Source organism: Bidens hawaiensis, unplaced genomic scaffold, assembly GCF_021521415.1.
Source record: "Bidens hawaiensis isolate Kalapana, Puna unplaced genomic scaffold, B.hawaiensis_p1.1 tig00017455_1, whole genome shotgun sequence".
Lineage (NCBI taxonomy): Eukaryota > Viridiplantae > Streptophyta > Magnoliopsida > Asterales > Asteraceae > Bidens > Bidens hawaiensis.
Genome location: NW_027492639.1, coordinates 51,307 through 65,246, shown reverse-complemented (window position 1 = coordinate 65,246; position 13,940 = coordinate 51,307). Strand labels below are relative to the sequence as shown.

General features: G+C 33.6%; 1 protein-coding gene across 1 annotated transcript in view; it reads right to left on the bottom strand.

Moving 5' to 3' along the window:
• Nucleotides 1-11,879, bottom strand: part of LOC143553936 (uncharacterized) — a 37,730-nt gene extending 25,851 nt beyond the window's left edge. The window contains exon 1 of the mRNA XM_077043817.1: nucleotides 11,361-11,879. Within this exon, the coding sequence (XP_076899932.1) occupies nucleotides 11,361-11,879 (519 nt within the window). The remainder of the gene's footprint in view (nucleotides 1-11,360) is intronic.
• Between the last annotated feature and the right edge of the window lie 2,061 nt (nucleotides 11,880-13,940).

Below are 13,940 nucleotides of genomic sequence, written 5' to 3'. Positions count from 1 at the left end.
TTTTACATACACCACTATTTTACTTAATAGTTGCATATATGATAGCATTTTAAATCAAGATAAATAGACTTGAATAAAAATGAAATGTTCGTGGGTAGTCGTAATTAAGGGTGTAAACAAGACGAGCCAAGCCGAGCTCGGATCGTTTTGACCTATTTCAAGCTCTTTTTTTAAACCAACAGGTTATAAAAGGGTGTATTAAAAATAAACATATACGAAATTAGTGGGATTAACCGATGTAAGGCACATATGTAACACAAGCGTTTTCCCTAGATTACATGAGTTGATTACGAGGAAACTTGTGTATTCCACTGTAGTATATGCAATAACCCTTAGATGTTTAATCAGTCTCGCAATCTCTAAAGGACTTCATATACAACTTACAGATATCGTCATCACATAATTGTATGGACACTTGAAATGGCATTTACATGAAAATATCTAAAGGGTTATAAGGCATGAAACATTAAAAACAATAAATCGATATATTTATCATACTACAATTTCAAAGAAGTTCTGTATTTTGGTGTGTACATTGTGCAACAAGGTTTGTACCAACTTTATCTGATCTTTCTCAGGTGAGGTGTACGCTTGAAGATGCACGGATGTATGTAAATCGCATCCTCTTCTATCTATTTTGATTAGTTGCATCTTATTTATTTAAGTTATTGTTGTAGGTCTGTGCTTATTTGTCAATTTACCCCTAATTTCATTATTAGGATGAATTTATATGTTTGCAGAAACGGAAAGGCAGCAGATACTTCAGTTCAGGCTCTTCCAGAAACGGAATTTCAGGTTTGTTTTTCACTTTCATTGCGAGCTTATGCAAGCATGTTGAGTAGGGATGAGCAGATGGTACCGCTAGCCGATTCGGTACCCAACTATTTGAGGTTTCAGTGCCCGTTTTTATCGAATTTTTGCCAACGGTATCGAACCGAGCATATTCGATATGGTACCAAGCTTTTGGGAGATATTAGATCGGGAAATTCGGTACCGAACTAATCCCTAATGTGAACTTAATGTTATTGTGGAGGGCCTGGGCTGGACTTGGCGCCAACATAAATAATCAATCTAGCATGATTATAAAACCATACTAAAGTAACGGTATCATATAAAATCACTACTTGAACACACATTATCTGATATCTGACCCGTTTAAATAATTCAAACTCTTCTCTTTTTAGATAAGATGCTTAGTGACAATTAGCATATGGTAACTAATTATTTTGTGTTTTGTTTTCTTCAGTTAAGTTGCTTTATAGCTTCTTCAGGAAAGTCAATACTCAAATTCATCCTTCAGCGTGCATGAATCAAAAACGTTTGCTAATTAAGATTCATAACGGTTGAATAAAGAATTTAATGAGGTGATAAGATATATAATATTAATGAGGTGATAAGATATATAATATGTTGGTGTGTTTTTCATCCTTGCTTCTTTAGGTTGTTATGAGAAGTTTTTTTGAGCTTGGAATTAACAAGGTAGTAAAAATAATATTGGATCTCATGTTAACAATAGTTAAATTGTCTAATGGCATTTAAGTTTTATGATGCAGTTATGCCTCAATGTTTATATGTATTTGCAGACAACACCACCTTTCATCTTTCAGAAGAAAGTAGTCATAAATCTCACATGTACTCTCCATGTCCCAAAAAAAAGTATGCAACTTTTGACATCACACATACTTTAGTAAAAATGGTTGGACCAAATGTCTACAATAATCCAACATAAGAAACAACATACAAAGAAGCTTACACCAATATCGGCTGCTATGAGTGATATCAAATTTTGATGATTGTTGTTTAGGGATGATGCCAACCTACAAAATAGGGTTTTACTTTGTGGTTTTTGGGTATTTCGGGTTAACCCGATCAATAAGTAATTCAACCATATATCGAACCAAATACATGTTATCGGGTTTGGTAATGGATTTTTTATATATGTATTGGCAATTGGTTAGGCCTGTGAAAACTAAAATGTGGCACATGTCAAACGTCGATGTAGTCATTGATTTCAAATTAGGTGTTGTGATTGTATCATGCAGATTTATGCATAACGGTGGTGTTGTGATTGTATCGTGAAGATTTATGCACAACCAAACGTTGTCACGCGCTTCGCAACAAAACGTTGTCACGCGCAGCGAAGCGCGCGGGTGAAAAAACTAGTTTGTTATAAATCTCAAGAAAACTAGTTGTATGGTGTAATAGACTTTGTAAAATATTTCAAAACTTGGTAAATAAGTTTGATAAAAATCAGTCATATCCATTTATCATTTTGCTCTTAAAAGTTTTTATTATAATCACGATATATAGTGATGGTAATAAAAGATTATTGAGAGAAGCTAGAGATTTTTGAAAGACTTTGACGCAACATAATTCGACCTAATGTTCATATATATATAATTGTATATTTGTCCATCAATCAAACTACATATATAATATGTTAGAACATTCTAATACAGTCAAATTTGTTTGCTAAGCACAATTAGGTTTATCTAATCGCTAAACATACACAAGGATTTTTATCGTCCCAAGAAGAATAGTATTTGGTTTTGAATTTTCATACTTAAGCGTGATCAAAACTAATATATCTATAATGATATTGTATTATTAGTACATATGCAAGAGAATATAGTTCGAACCCAACACATAGACATCGCAACGAATTAAAACATATATTACGATATATTTAAGGGACACGATACTTACGTCTCCTTTAAAATAAAATGACAAGTCCGCTCTACAGGGAATGTTTATGATGGCTATTCATATGACATAAAATATAATCTCATCAGGTACATGCTCACATACGATGTAACATCCCAATCCGGATAGGCTGACGTGTCACAATGTACGGAGGTATACAGAGACAAAAGACATAATTCCACTACTTCATTAGAGTCAAAAGTACATATTACTGATAGTCAAATACTAATTTCGAAATACATATTAGTCAAATAACATAAGCTTAACACACATCTTCAGATTATTCCTAAGTTTAAGCTTCTCTCTTGATCCCTCCCAAAGTATCCTGTGAACCTGAAGTGTAAAAATATTTACGGAATGAGCCGAATGCCCAGTACGGAATATTAAGGCTCAAAAGCAAGTAGTAATCAACTGAATAACAATATATGATAACATATAACTGATTAAAATCATGTAACTGAAACAACTGAAATAACTGAACTGAAACATATAATATGGATGTACCCATAAGCATAACTGAGTCTGGTAATATGTGACGACATACAGGGGGGCCACTCCTATATGTCAATCACCCGAAATGGCGTAAGTTGGCATACCCACAACCATTTCCTGAAACTGAAGCTGAAAAACTGAACTAGGATATATCCATACGCCTCCTAATAGCTATGTACCACACCTGTACTTAAGAGACGCCGTGAACTGATCTCTCCGTCACGGAAGGAGCACATAACATCGATGCCACAATGTTATGCCCGTGGGACACTCCACGGGAAGCGAGTGCTTAGGGTAACAGAGTACAAATAATCTGAGTCATACAATAACAATTCGTATCTTAACAAATCATGGAACATGTGATAACGAGGACAAACTAATAATAAATATATCGCATGCTAACAAGTCAAATAACAAATCATAATCAGAACATGAATCGAACGGAAAACCAAATGAATCGAGGTGTCAATAACTTTAGGAGTTCCAAAGGTATATAATGTCAACGGGGTTTATAACAATCGAATATGATAACAACAGGGAGGGGGTTAGGATCCGTACCTTGATTGTTGATTAGTTGTCTTACACAAATAAGTAATATAGGTCACGCTCTTTTAATCACCCTACATCGTATGCACATAGCTCATAAGTTCGCGTACGGTTTATATAAGGTTATATTCGGATTTTATATTATGAATATATGAAAACATGGAGTCGTTTGATTAAGAAAAATAAGTATTATTAACGAGGTCGATATCTCTTATGTATATATTTTAACGAATATTATTTAAATGTTAAAAAATGATTATGGATGAATACTATTTAAACAAGGTATCAAAAATAGTTTGTCATGGGTGGGGTTTGAACTCGTGACCTAAATCTTATTTATGAAAAAACAACATAACCAGTTGGACTAATTCAACACTTGTTAACGTTTACAGAAACAGTTAAACAGATAAATTAAAGGAGCTGTTAAGCTATTTAAAAATAATTCTTGCTGCTAGCCCAACAAAAAGTTTATGTTTATAATTTCCGAAACAGTGTTTATTTACTTAACATAAGCTGTTAATTATTACAACAAAATAAACCGCAACAAGCAGGTTTTGACCCCAAGACCTGTTGTTTAGAAGCACTAAGCCTTAACCAGTTGAACCACTTATATTATTGTTCAATAGCTAAACAGTTAACATTATTAATCACTATGTTCACTGGTTCATTTTCTTCATATTAACTCATCATAACATAAGCTAGAAAGGCCATATTGTAAACCTTTGTTTTGTGTCATGAATCACGTTTAAATGTATCTAAATGATTTATATAGGCTTAGGTTCGGGTTAACTTAGTTAAACTCGCGATATGATGACGGAAGCCCTTGCCGAAAAAGAAACGCGAACGGTCGCGGTGATGCTTTTCAAACTACTGATGGTTCTCTTATCGTTGGGGGGGGGGGGGGGGTTAACGGGAGTAGTGGTTACGTTGGAGTAGTTTCACGGTAGTAGCGGACAAAAGTAGGGGTGGAGACGGATGAAGGTGGTTTGGTTCCGAGAAGAGGTTAGTGGAAGATGGTAAGAATATTGCCAGGAAAATAGTAGAAGGAGGTTGAGAGTTGGTTTTGTGGTTGGTCGAAACATGTCTCGGTTTTTATAATCAAGGTGGAGAGATTTAAAATATCTCACGAGACATGAATGATTGATTAAAGGATGGTCTTCACAAATGATTGCATGTTCCATTTGATTTCTTTAACGTGTGGAAGAAAAATTTTCTGACATTTGAAGTTACCAAAGAGAAATCAAGAAGAAGAAGAAAGCTGTAATGATTAACTATTTGGTCAAATAATTCAATACTCTTTCAAACCTCCACCACATGAATACATCTTTCATTCTCTGTTTATTTATCTAGTTTTGTTTTTCACTTTTGTTTATATGATTTTCTGTTACTTACATCTATTAACAAAGTTAGCATATGTGCATGCATGTACGTCGAGTTCATATTAAGAGAATACATGGCTCCAACTATTGTTTTATGATTAGTTATTTCTTTATTATATTTACATAATTCTATTATTATTATTATTATTGTCATCAACATTATTATTATTATTATTATTATAGCAGTTATTTCATACGACAACACAAAATTTTCTTAGGGATCGACAAAGCAAATAACGACAACAACAATATTGATAATTTACATCATACCACAAAAGAATATGCATGTATCTAATGATCATTCTAGGAGTAGGCGATTTAGAAAAATCACGGACACAAAAGTCACCCATGAAAACAACGTAACTTGTGTACTTCAAGCCAGACAAAACTACATTTTGATTCTATATACTGAAAGTTGTACATTAGTTTTAGGAGGAGCGTCATACAAACTACACTCTTTTCCCTTAACTAAGTTTTGTCATAGTGAGTTTTGTTAGTAATGTTTTTAACAATGCAATATAATAGATCAGAAAAATCAATTTATCTTATAGGTCTTAAAGTACCTATTTAACATCAAATTCAAGTACGTTGTTAACGTGTATGTGTATAACGAACTTTATAAAATGACACGATCTTTGTACATTACTTCATGTAAAAAAGCAATTAACTAAAAGATGACTATAACTAAAATAATACGTGGATCTTGTCTGATCTATCATTGGGTTGAAAGCCTTTAAATTCGTAAGTCTGTAATAGAACCTTTAAAAAATATATAAAAGTGAATATAAACAAGACATTTAAAGCCACTTTGACAACGACCCACTTAATTACTCATATTTTCAATATTGTTAATTTCCTTAATCTCTGTGAATTATGGGTATATTTGACAAAACTAGCTAGTGACTGATGGTTAGAAGTTGGTGACAGGTGGTTATAAGCTAATAGATGTAGCTTTGTATATATATTTAGGTGTTATACAGAGTACCTAAGCTTTTAATAAAATGTATAAAATGATCAAAATGAGCATAACTAATAAAAACATAATACTAAATGTAAATATCTTGGAATGTTATTTAAGTGATTTTAAATACTAAAAGTTTGTAATTTTTTTAAACACTACTAGTAGGAGCGTTTCAAAACGGAGCATTTTTGTTGAGCCTAGTTTATATGGTTTGTACTTAGTCTAAGTTGTTCTGGGTTTAACTTGTATATGGGCTTGAGCTACGGGTTACTATGTTAGCCGAGAACTAACTTGTAGTTCTCGGTGGGCTTTTGGTTAATGTGGGCTTAGGTGTTTGGTTTTCCTATATATAGTTGATGTCTTGTATAGGGAACCGGGTTGTTGGTTCACTTGTTATTCTTCAGTATCGTGTATTGTAAGTGCTTAAGCACCTGACGTATCTTAATATACGTGTGTTTTGAAGCAATGTCGTGTTACTACCTTGTGTTTACTCGTGTTCTTGAATCACCAAGTATCGATATTCCGCACCCATACTTGTTATATTAATATCATAATTGTAGTAATCCAGATTCGGGACTTACAATTGGTATCAGAGCCTTAGACCTTATTCAGGCTCGTTATTGTGATATCAAAGATTCGAGAATAGTTTTTACGGTGGTCTTTGTGTTTTTCCGGCGAGTGTGTGATCGAAGAAGAAGAACAGGAGATATTTTGACCAAATATTGACTTATCTTTGGAAACAGTTTGAATCCCACTAAAATAAGGATTAAATTGTTGCCAAAATCAACTGGTCAAACTTTTTTTCGGTGTTCTCGGCCTAAAATAGATTTCTCGGCGAAGAAAGTGAGATCTCGGTTGTTTTTGATCTCTGTCACACTTTGTTTTCGGCCACTGGTTGTTTTCGGTCAAAGTCTTGGTTAAACTTGAGTTTTCGCTCAAAGATTGGTCAAAACATGCGTTCTCGGTCAAAGCTGGTCAAAACCTGAGTTCTCGGTCAACTTGTTTGGACTTGTTCTCAGCCCAGTTAATTGTTTTGGGCCTGTTCTACTTGGACTTGGACTCTTAAATTGGACTTAGTTTTACTTGAATTTAAAATCAATCTCTAATCAAATTAAAATGGCCCAGTTAACTAATGGTAGCAATTCAACCAACTCATCACTTCATCAAGAACTTGATTCCATCATGGGCACTGCTACTCGCATACCCCGTCTCTTGTCCTATGAGGGGTTCAGTGAATGGAAATTTCGTTTTGAGCACTACGCCAAGATGAAAGATTCCAAAATTTGGAAAAGCATCGTGAGGGGACCTCAAAGAATCACCTTTCAAAGACCTAACTCTGATGAAGTCATTGTGAAACCCGTTGCACAGTATGACAACGATGACTTTGCTAAAGTCGAGGAAGATGAGAAAGCTCTCTCCACTCTAACCATGGAACTCTCACCTGAGATTGCTCTTCAATTTAGAGAACTTCGGTCGGCTAAAGAATTGTGGGTGGCACTAATTGAAGTATATGAAGGAAATGAAGATATAAAGAGAAGCCGCCAAGATCTGATGCGACAAAAGTTTATATGTTTAATCATGTTTTAGGAGAAACGTTGGAATCCCAACTTCAAAGATTCATATCTCTTGTGACCGAAATGAGATCAGTAGGAATTTATTTACAAACTTCAGAAATAAACAACAAGCTGGTGAACTCATTGCCGAAAAGTTGGGACATGAATGTTGCGGTTATCAAAAGGACTAAGGACCTTAACAGAATGGGTTTGAATGAATTGATAGCCACCATTAAAGCATATGATATGGATGATAAGAAGCGGGCAATAAATCATGCAAGCTCTTACAGTGCAGCTGGATACAACGTTGCCTCCAACAGTGCTCTTATTTCTCAAGATAGTTTCTCACTGTTCAAGCCTACTCAACAACCACCTCAGGGAAACTTCCAGATGTTCTCATCCACTCTAGGTCAATCATCATCATCCAACTCACCCCAACCAGCTCCAGTTTTCTTCACCAAGTCCGGGCAGTCTTCTAATGATACCGGAAAAATTGCTCACACTTCCAGTCAAAACTTCAATCAGATTCCCACCATATCTAAAGAGACTCAAGAGAATATCGCTCTAATGGCGGGATTCATGAATTGCTATAATGCAATTTTGGCTGGAGACTTGGTTTAACCTGTGGTTGCTGCTGAACTAGATCAGATTCATCCCGATGATGTTGAAGAAATGGACATCTAGTGGCAAATAGCCATGACAGTTTTCCGTGCAAAGAAGTTCATTAAGAGGACGGGTAGAAATAATTGGAACATGCCTAATAATCAAAAAGTGGGTTGTTGGTTCGCTTGTTATTCTTCAGTATCGTGTATTGTAAGTGCTTAAGCACCCGACGTATCTTAATATACGTGTGTTTTGAAGCAATCTCGTGTTACTACCTTGTGTTTACTCGTGTTCTTGAATCACACGGTATCGGTATTCCGCACCCATACTTGTTATATTGATATCATAAGTGTAGTGATCCAGATTAGGGACTTACAATTTTCTCCTAACATGAAATATTCAAGCTCCGTTAACCAAACTTTATTGAGTATAATGTGAAGCTTGGACATACACGTGGAGGGGATCACGTCGAGGGGATCAGACTCAATATGTATAAAAAAATTCATAAACTAGTGGGGCGCGGGCTCAAAATTTCGGTCGGAAACTGATAAATTTACACTATGTATAAACATTTTCAGCCGAAAAAGAATAAATTTACACTACCGAACATAAAAACGGAGGGATCGGGCTAAAATTTGTGGTCGGAAACGGGTAATTTACACTATGTATACAAATTTTTTGGCCGAAAAAAGGATAAATTTACACTACCGAGAATAAAAATAGAGGAGCCGTGCTCAAAATTTCGATTGAAAATGGGTAAATTTACATTGTATATAAAAGTTTTTGGCCGAAAAAGGATAAATTTACCCTATTGAGCAAAAAACGGAGGGGGCTAAGCTCAAATTTCGGTCAGAAACGGGTAAATTTACAATACGAATAAAAGTTTTCAGCTGAAAAGAATAAAAATTTACACCAACGAATGAAAAAACAGAAGGAGTCGAGGCCACCTCTAGCCCCAACTAAGCTACGCCACTGATTGAGTGTGAGGTTTTTTTAGACTCCATATTAAACATACTTTTTTTATAAGCAGTTTAATTATTCACTTTATTTTATGCAAGTTAAAATAATCTTTTCTAAAGGATAACTATGTGAAGATTTATATAAAACAACATAAAAGGAAATCATTTGATACTATAGTATCAACATAAGCTTAATATATTAGTTAGGTCATTATATGAGTTAAATCAAACAACTAAAAATTTGATGAGATTGTTTTATTAGCTTTAAAATGAATCAATATGAAAAATGTGTATACATGGCGGACTCAATATCTCGAAGGCCTAACACTAACTGTAATGTTAAATTTTTGTTTTGTTTGTTTTTTTATGCGTATAGCTTTAGAAAGTATCCAAAATTTATGTAATATGTATAATATGCAATAATAATGGATATGATGCAATTCTCGTTAGCTTGTAGCATATCAATGAGTTACTAATCTACATATACTATTAAAGCAATAGAGTTTTTGAACACATAACATTTTGTTATTGATCAAACCATATTGATTCCATATATAACAAACACTTCTTTATTTTTCTTCACAATTAAATAATTCAAAATGAAAATAATATATCATCCTTTTCCTAGATTTTCTTCACATTTAAATAATTCTAATTTCATATTGCATGCCAATTTATATTAGATGACAATTAGACATATTTTAAATCATAGTCAATACATTAACTATCTATAAATCAGTAAATGCAGTAACTATCTTTAAATACATTATTATGGCCAATAAATTAAAACATTAATTTTAATATGTTTTGTAACGTCTTGAAAATTTGGATCCAAAAACGTCATATATTCAAAGTTAGGAACCAAAATGAGATTCTGATTTTCTTGACCCATCGCGATACGCGATGGATCAAAAGACAACCCATAGCGTATCGCGATGAGTATGTTACAAAGTCCCAGGTTGCGTGGTGTCGCAATACACGACCCCCCCAAACCAACTCATCATCGCGTATCTCGATGACGAGGCCTGAAAAGCATTGACACGTGCCCCGCCACGTGGCACACATGGCAAGGCTAGTTATTATGCGACAAGGATAGTCACAATACACGATAACTTACAAAGGGACCATCGCGTATCTTGATAGATTATTATATTCATTAATTCTGTCGTTGATACACCGCAATACGCGATGAATCCTTCGATACGCGATGGGTCATCTGATTAGCCCTATAAATAGGGCGACCAACCATCTTATTCCAAAACACTCACTTCACTCTCACCCTAGAACTCTCTCTCACTACCTCATAAAGTGTGCTTCGATCCGACAATCATATCTCGTAATCTGTGCTAAAAACCCGACGTGCCTCGAAGTGCGTGCCATCACAAGGTGAACTGACGTCTCGCCTAGAAGTACGTGCAACCCAACAACCGACGTAACTAAATTTGCCCGCCAAGCAAAGTGGGTCAAGATTCTTCAAAAACGTGCGTGAGCGGAGGTGTTGCCAAAAGTACTAGGTGATTATAGCCACTCATGGTAGGGGTTCTGCCCGAGTAAAATATTATTATAATATTAAAATGGGCTTAGACCCTAGTCGAGGGTATACTCGATACCTCGAGAATAAACAAAGAAAAAGTAAATATGAGATATTGTTATAGCATAATTATTTGTTATTAATGAAAATATTATTTAAGACTCTTAAATAATAAGTAAAGAAATAAAAGTATATATTTCTTCGAGAAGAAGAAACGTAGTGTTTAGAAATATAAACGATCAAACTAAAGGTTCGAACATAGTAAATAAAGAAAATATTTTTTGAACTAAATGATCGAAAAGAAAATATAATCGAGGTAAAGATTATACAAAATAGACTAAAGGTCTAAAGCTAGATTATTTATCTAGTAATAATAAATTTTTATACTCGTACAATAGGTCCGAGATAACAAGAAAGACAAACTCGATCAGTGAAGTGAAGCTGATCTTCAAAAAGGTGAATACACCCCAAAATTTTATACCAATTGTACAAATAAGAATCCACTTCGTTACATGATTTCTTTTTCATATAGATAGATATAGGATCTATGGAGCAATTACTTAAAAGTACATTTTGTGCTACAGCCCTTCCTATCTGATAGAAAAGGATCCCATGATCCTGGACCGATCTTACCTGGGATCGCAAATCCCAAATTCGTCTATGAAGAGCGGATCTAATTGTATTAGTATCTATAATTGATTTCTTATGTGTAATACTAATCGATAGGGCCTCATTGGTAAGTGCTACAAGATCTCGTGCATTGGAACCCATGGTTATGGACCCGAATCCATTAGTATGGAACATTTTCTTTTCCAAGTGAAATCCCCTAGTATATGAAAGAGTGAAAAAGTGCTTTCGTTGTTGTGGAAGAAGAAGCCTTCGTATCTTAATGCACGTATTTAATTTATTCGGAGCTATTAGAGCGGGATCCACTTTTTGGGGAATATGAGTCGAAGCAATAACAAGAATATTTCTAGTTTCATAATCCCTGGAGAGAAGGTTCACTAATAGACCTAGGGAGAAGTCATTTGACTTATTCACATCCAGATCATGAATGTTTGGAATCCATATTATGCAAGGAGACATTGCTTTTGCTAATTCGAAATGAAGGGTGATATAAAGTAGGTCTTCATCTTCAGGCATCATATTCATAGTTAGCGCATTCATGCTTTAATCGAGTCAAATTGAATTGATTACATGAGATTACGTATCTCTAAAACGTTATGAACAAAAGTAATCGCTGGCTCTCAGGCTGTCATGTACGTTTGTCTGGATCCTTTCATATGTGGTTAGACGGTGGGCACACCGCGCCACACCTGGTTATGCCTCCGCCATGATGGGCCTGGCCTAAGTTATGTCTGAGAGAGAGTAATCATGTGTATACTGATGGTAGCTAAGTAACCTCAAACGCTGCGTTGTTTGCTGAGCGGTTTCGAGTTGAGCTTAAGCTTGTAATTGTGATTTAAGATTTTAACTTTATTATTCCTAAGCCATGATGGGCCGAGACCTAAGTTATGTCTCGAGGGGTAATTAAGTGTATAATATATTTTATGCGTAAGCTTGTTCACCAGCATGTGTTGTTGACGTATTTTTAAACTATTTTACACGTAACGAAGATTAGGCGTTTGGGATCACTAGGCGATCTGATGGATTAGATCATTTTGTTAAAGATTAAATATGAATGGTGCTTTTTAAAAAAATGAATCTTTTGTAAACTTTAACAGGTATGTTATAATCCCGTATTTTGATATGTAAATATTAATATTTTATCTATACTTAAATTTCCTCTAATAAACCGTAACTTTGATATATTTATAAAAACCGTACTTACTACGAGTCACACGCTTAGGCCTAAGATGGGGGTGTGACATGTTTGTTATGGCTTTTATTAACATGTTTAATAATTTATAAATTCCTTTTGTTTAACTCATACAATATTTTAAATTACGAAATAATATATTCCAAAATTAAGAAGTCAATCAATTGATTATCCTTAACCAATTGTCTAGCTAAATTAAAGGTACTCATTTTAAACAAATTTCTATTTTTACCATGTGTGAAAATAAATTATGATATTTCATAATATTGGTATTTATTGCACTTCCTTCCATTTACTGATTAAAAAATTCATGGTTTATTAAATTACTCATTCTTGAATTGTATTTTTTATAAATTGAAGGATTGTTATTCACTCATACACAATATTGGAGTTTCCGTATACACTATTCCAATGCTCATTTTCTATTATTTTATGATGTCTTAAGTTAATAGATATTTTTCTTATTCGGTACTGCAAGGTATGTTGTTTATGTTTTTTCTTTAATATTTGTAATGTCCATCTATTTAAAATGTTTATAAAACAAAGTGTAACTATATAACATAGACCTATAACTAAAGTTAATAGTCTCAATAGAAGATGTTTGATACATTCTAAATATTGTGGATTATTATCATTCATTCGATTATATTGATATATTTATATTTATGTTGTCACTAATTGTTTTCCTTATTTACTACTCTATTAAAGCAATACAAAAGTTTCGAATGACATCATTCTAGAGTGTCCACTTAGATGCCAACTAGATGCCATGTCACATATTTATTTTCTTATTAATGTCAAATCACCCCTTCTATGATATAAAGCTTAACATTACATACCCTAAAATTTATTTTTGTTTCTCTCTTTCTCTCTTGCGGTTTAACCATTTCTGCCTACTTTCTCTTCCATATTTCCGGTAAAGTATTTATTTTACGCTAATGGTCGATTCTCATTTAATATTCGTTATTGTCATTTCATTTTCTTTACCCTTATATTTGAATAACTGTTTTTTAATACGTTCATAAACGTCTTATATAATGTTATTATTATGTGATTATAATACTTTCAGACAAATTAAAATTAACCAAATTATTAAGTCATTTTAAGATTTCTCAATTCTATATTTTTTTATTTCTAATTTTATTTTTTTTACTTTGTGGTTGATTTTTTCTTTTTATGGTAACGGTGTCACAAAGTGGATTCATAAATATTCAATTAACTTTCTTTATATTACTTTCTGCGATTGTATTTGAATGTGATATGCTAAAACAATGAGAGTTTAAGGATTATAACAATGCTTAGATTATTATTTCATCATTCTTAAAGAAAGTTTAGTGAGTAATTCAGTATATGAAATAGTTTCATAATATTATAATTATTAGGCATGACTTTTT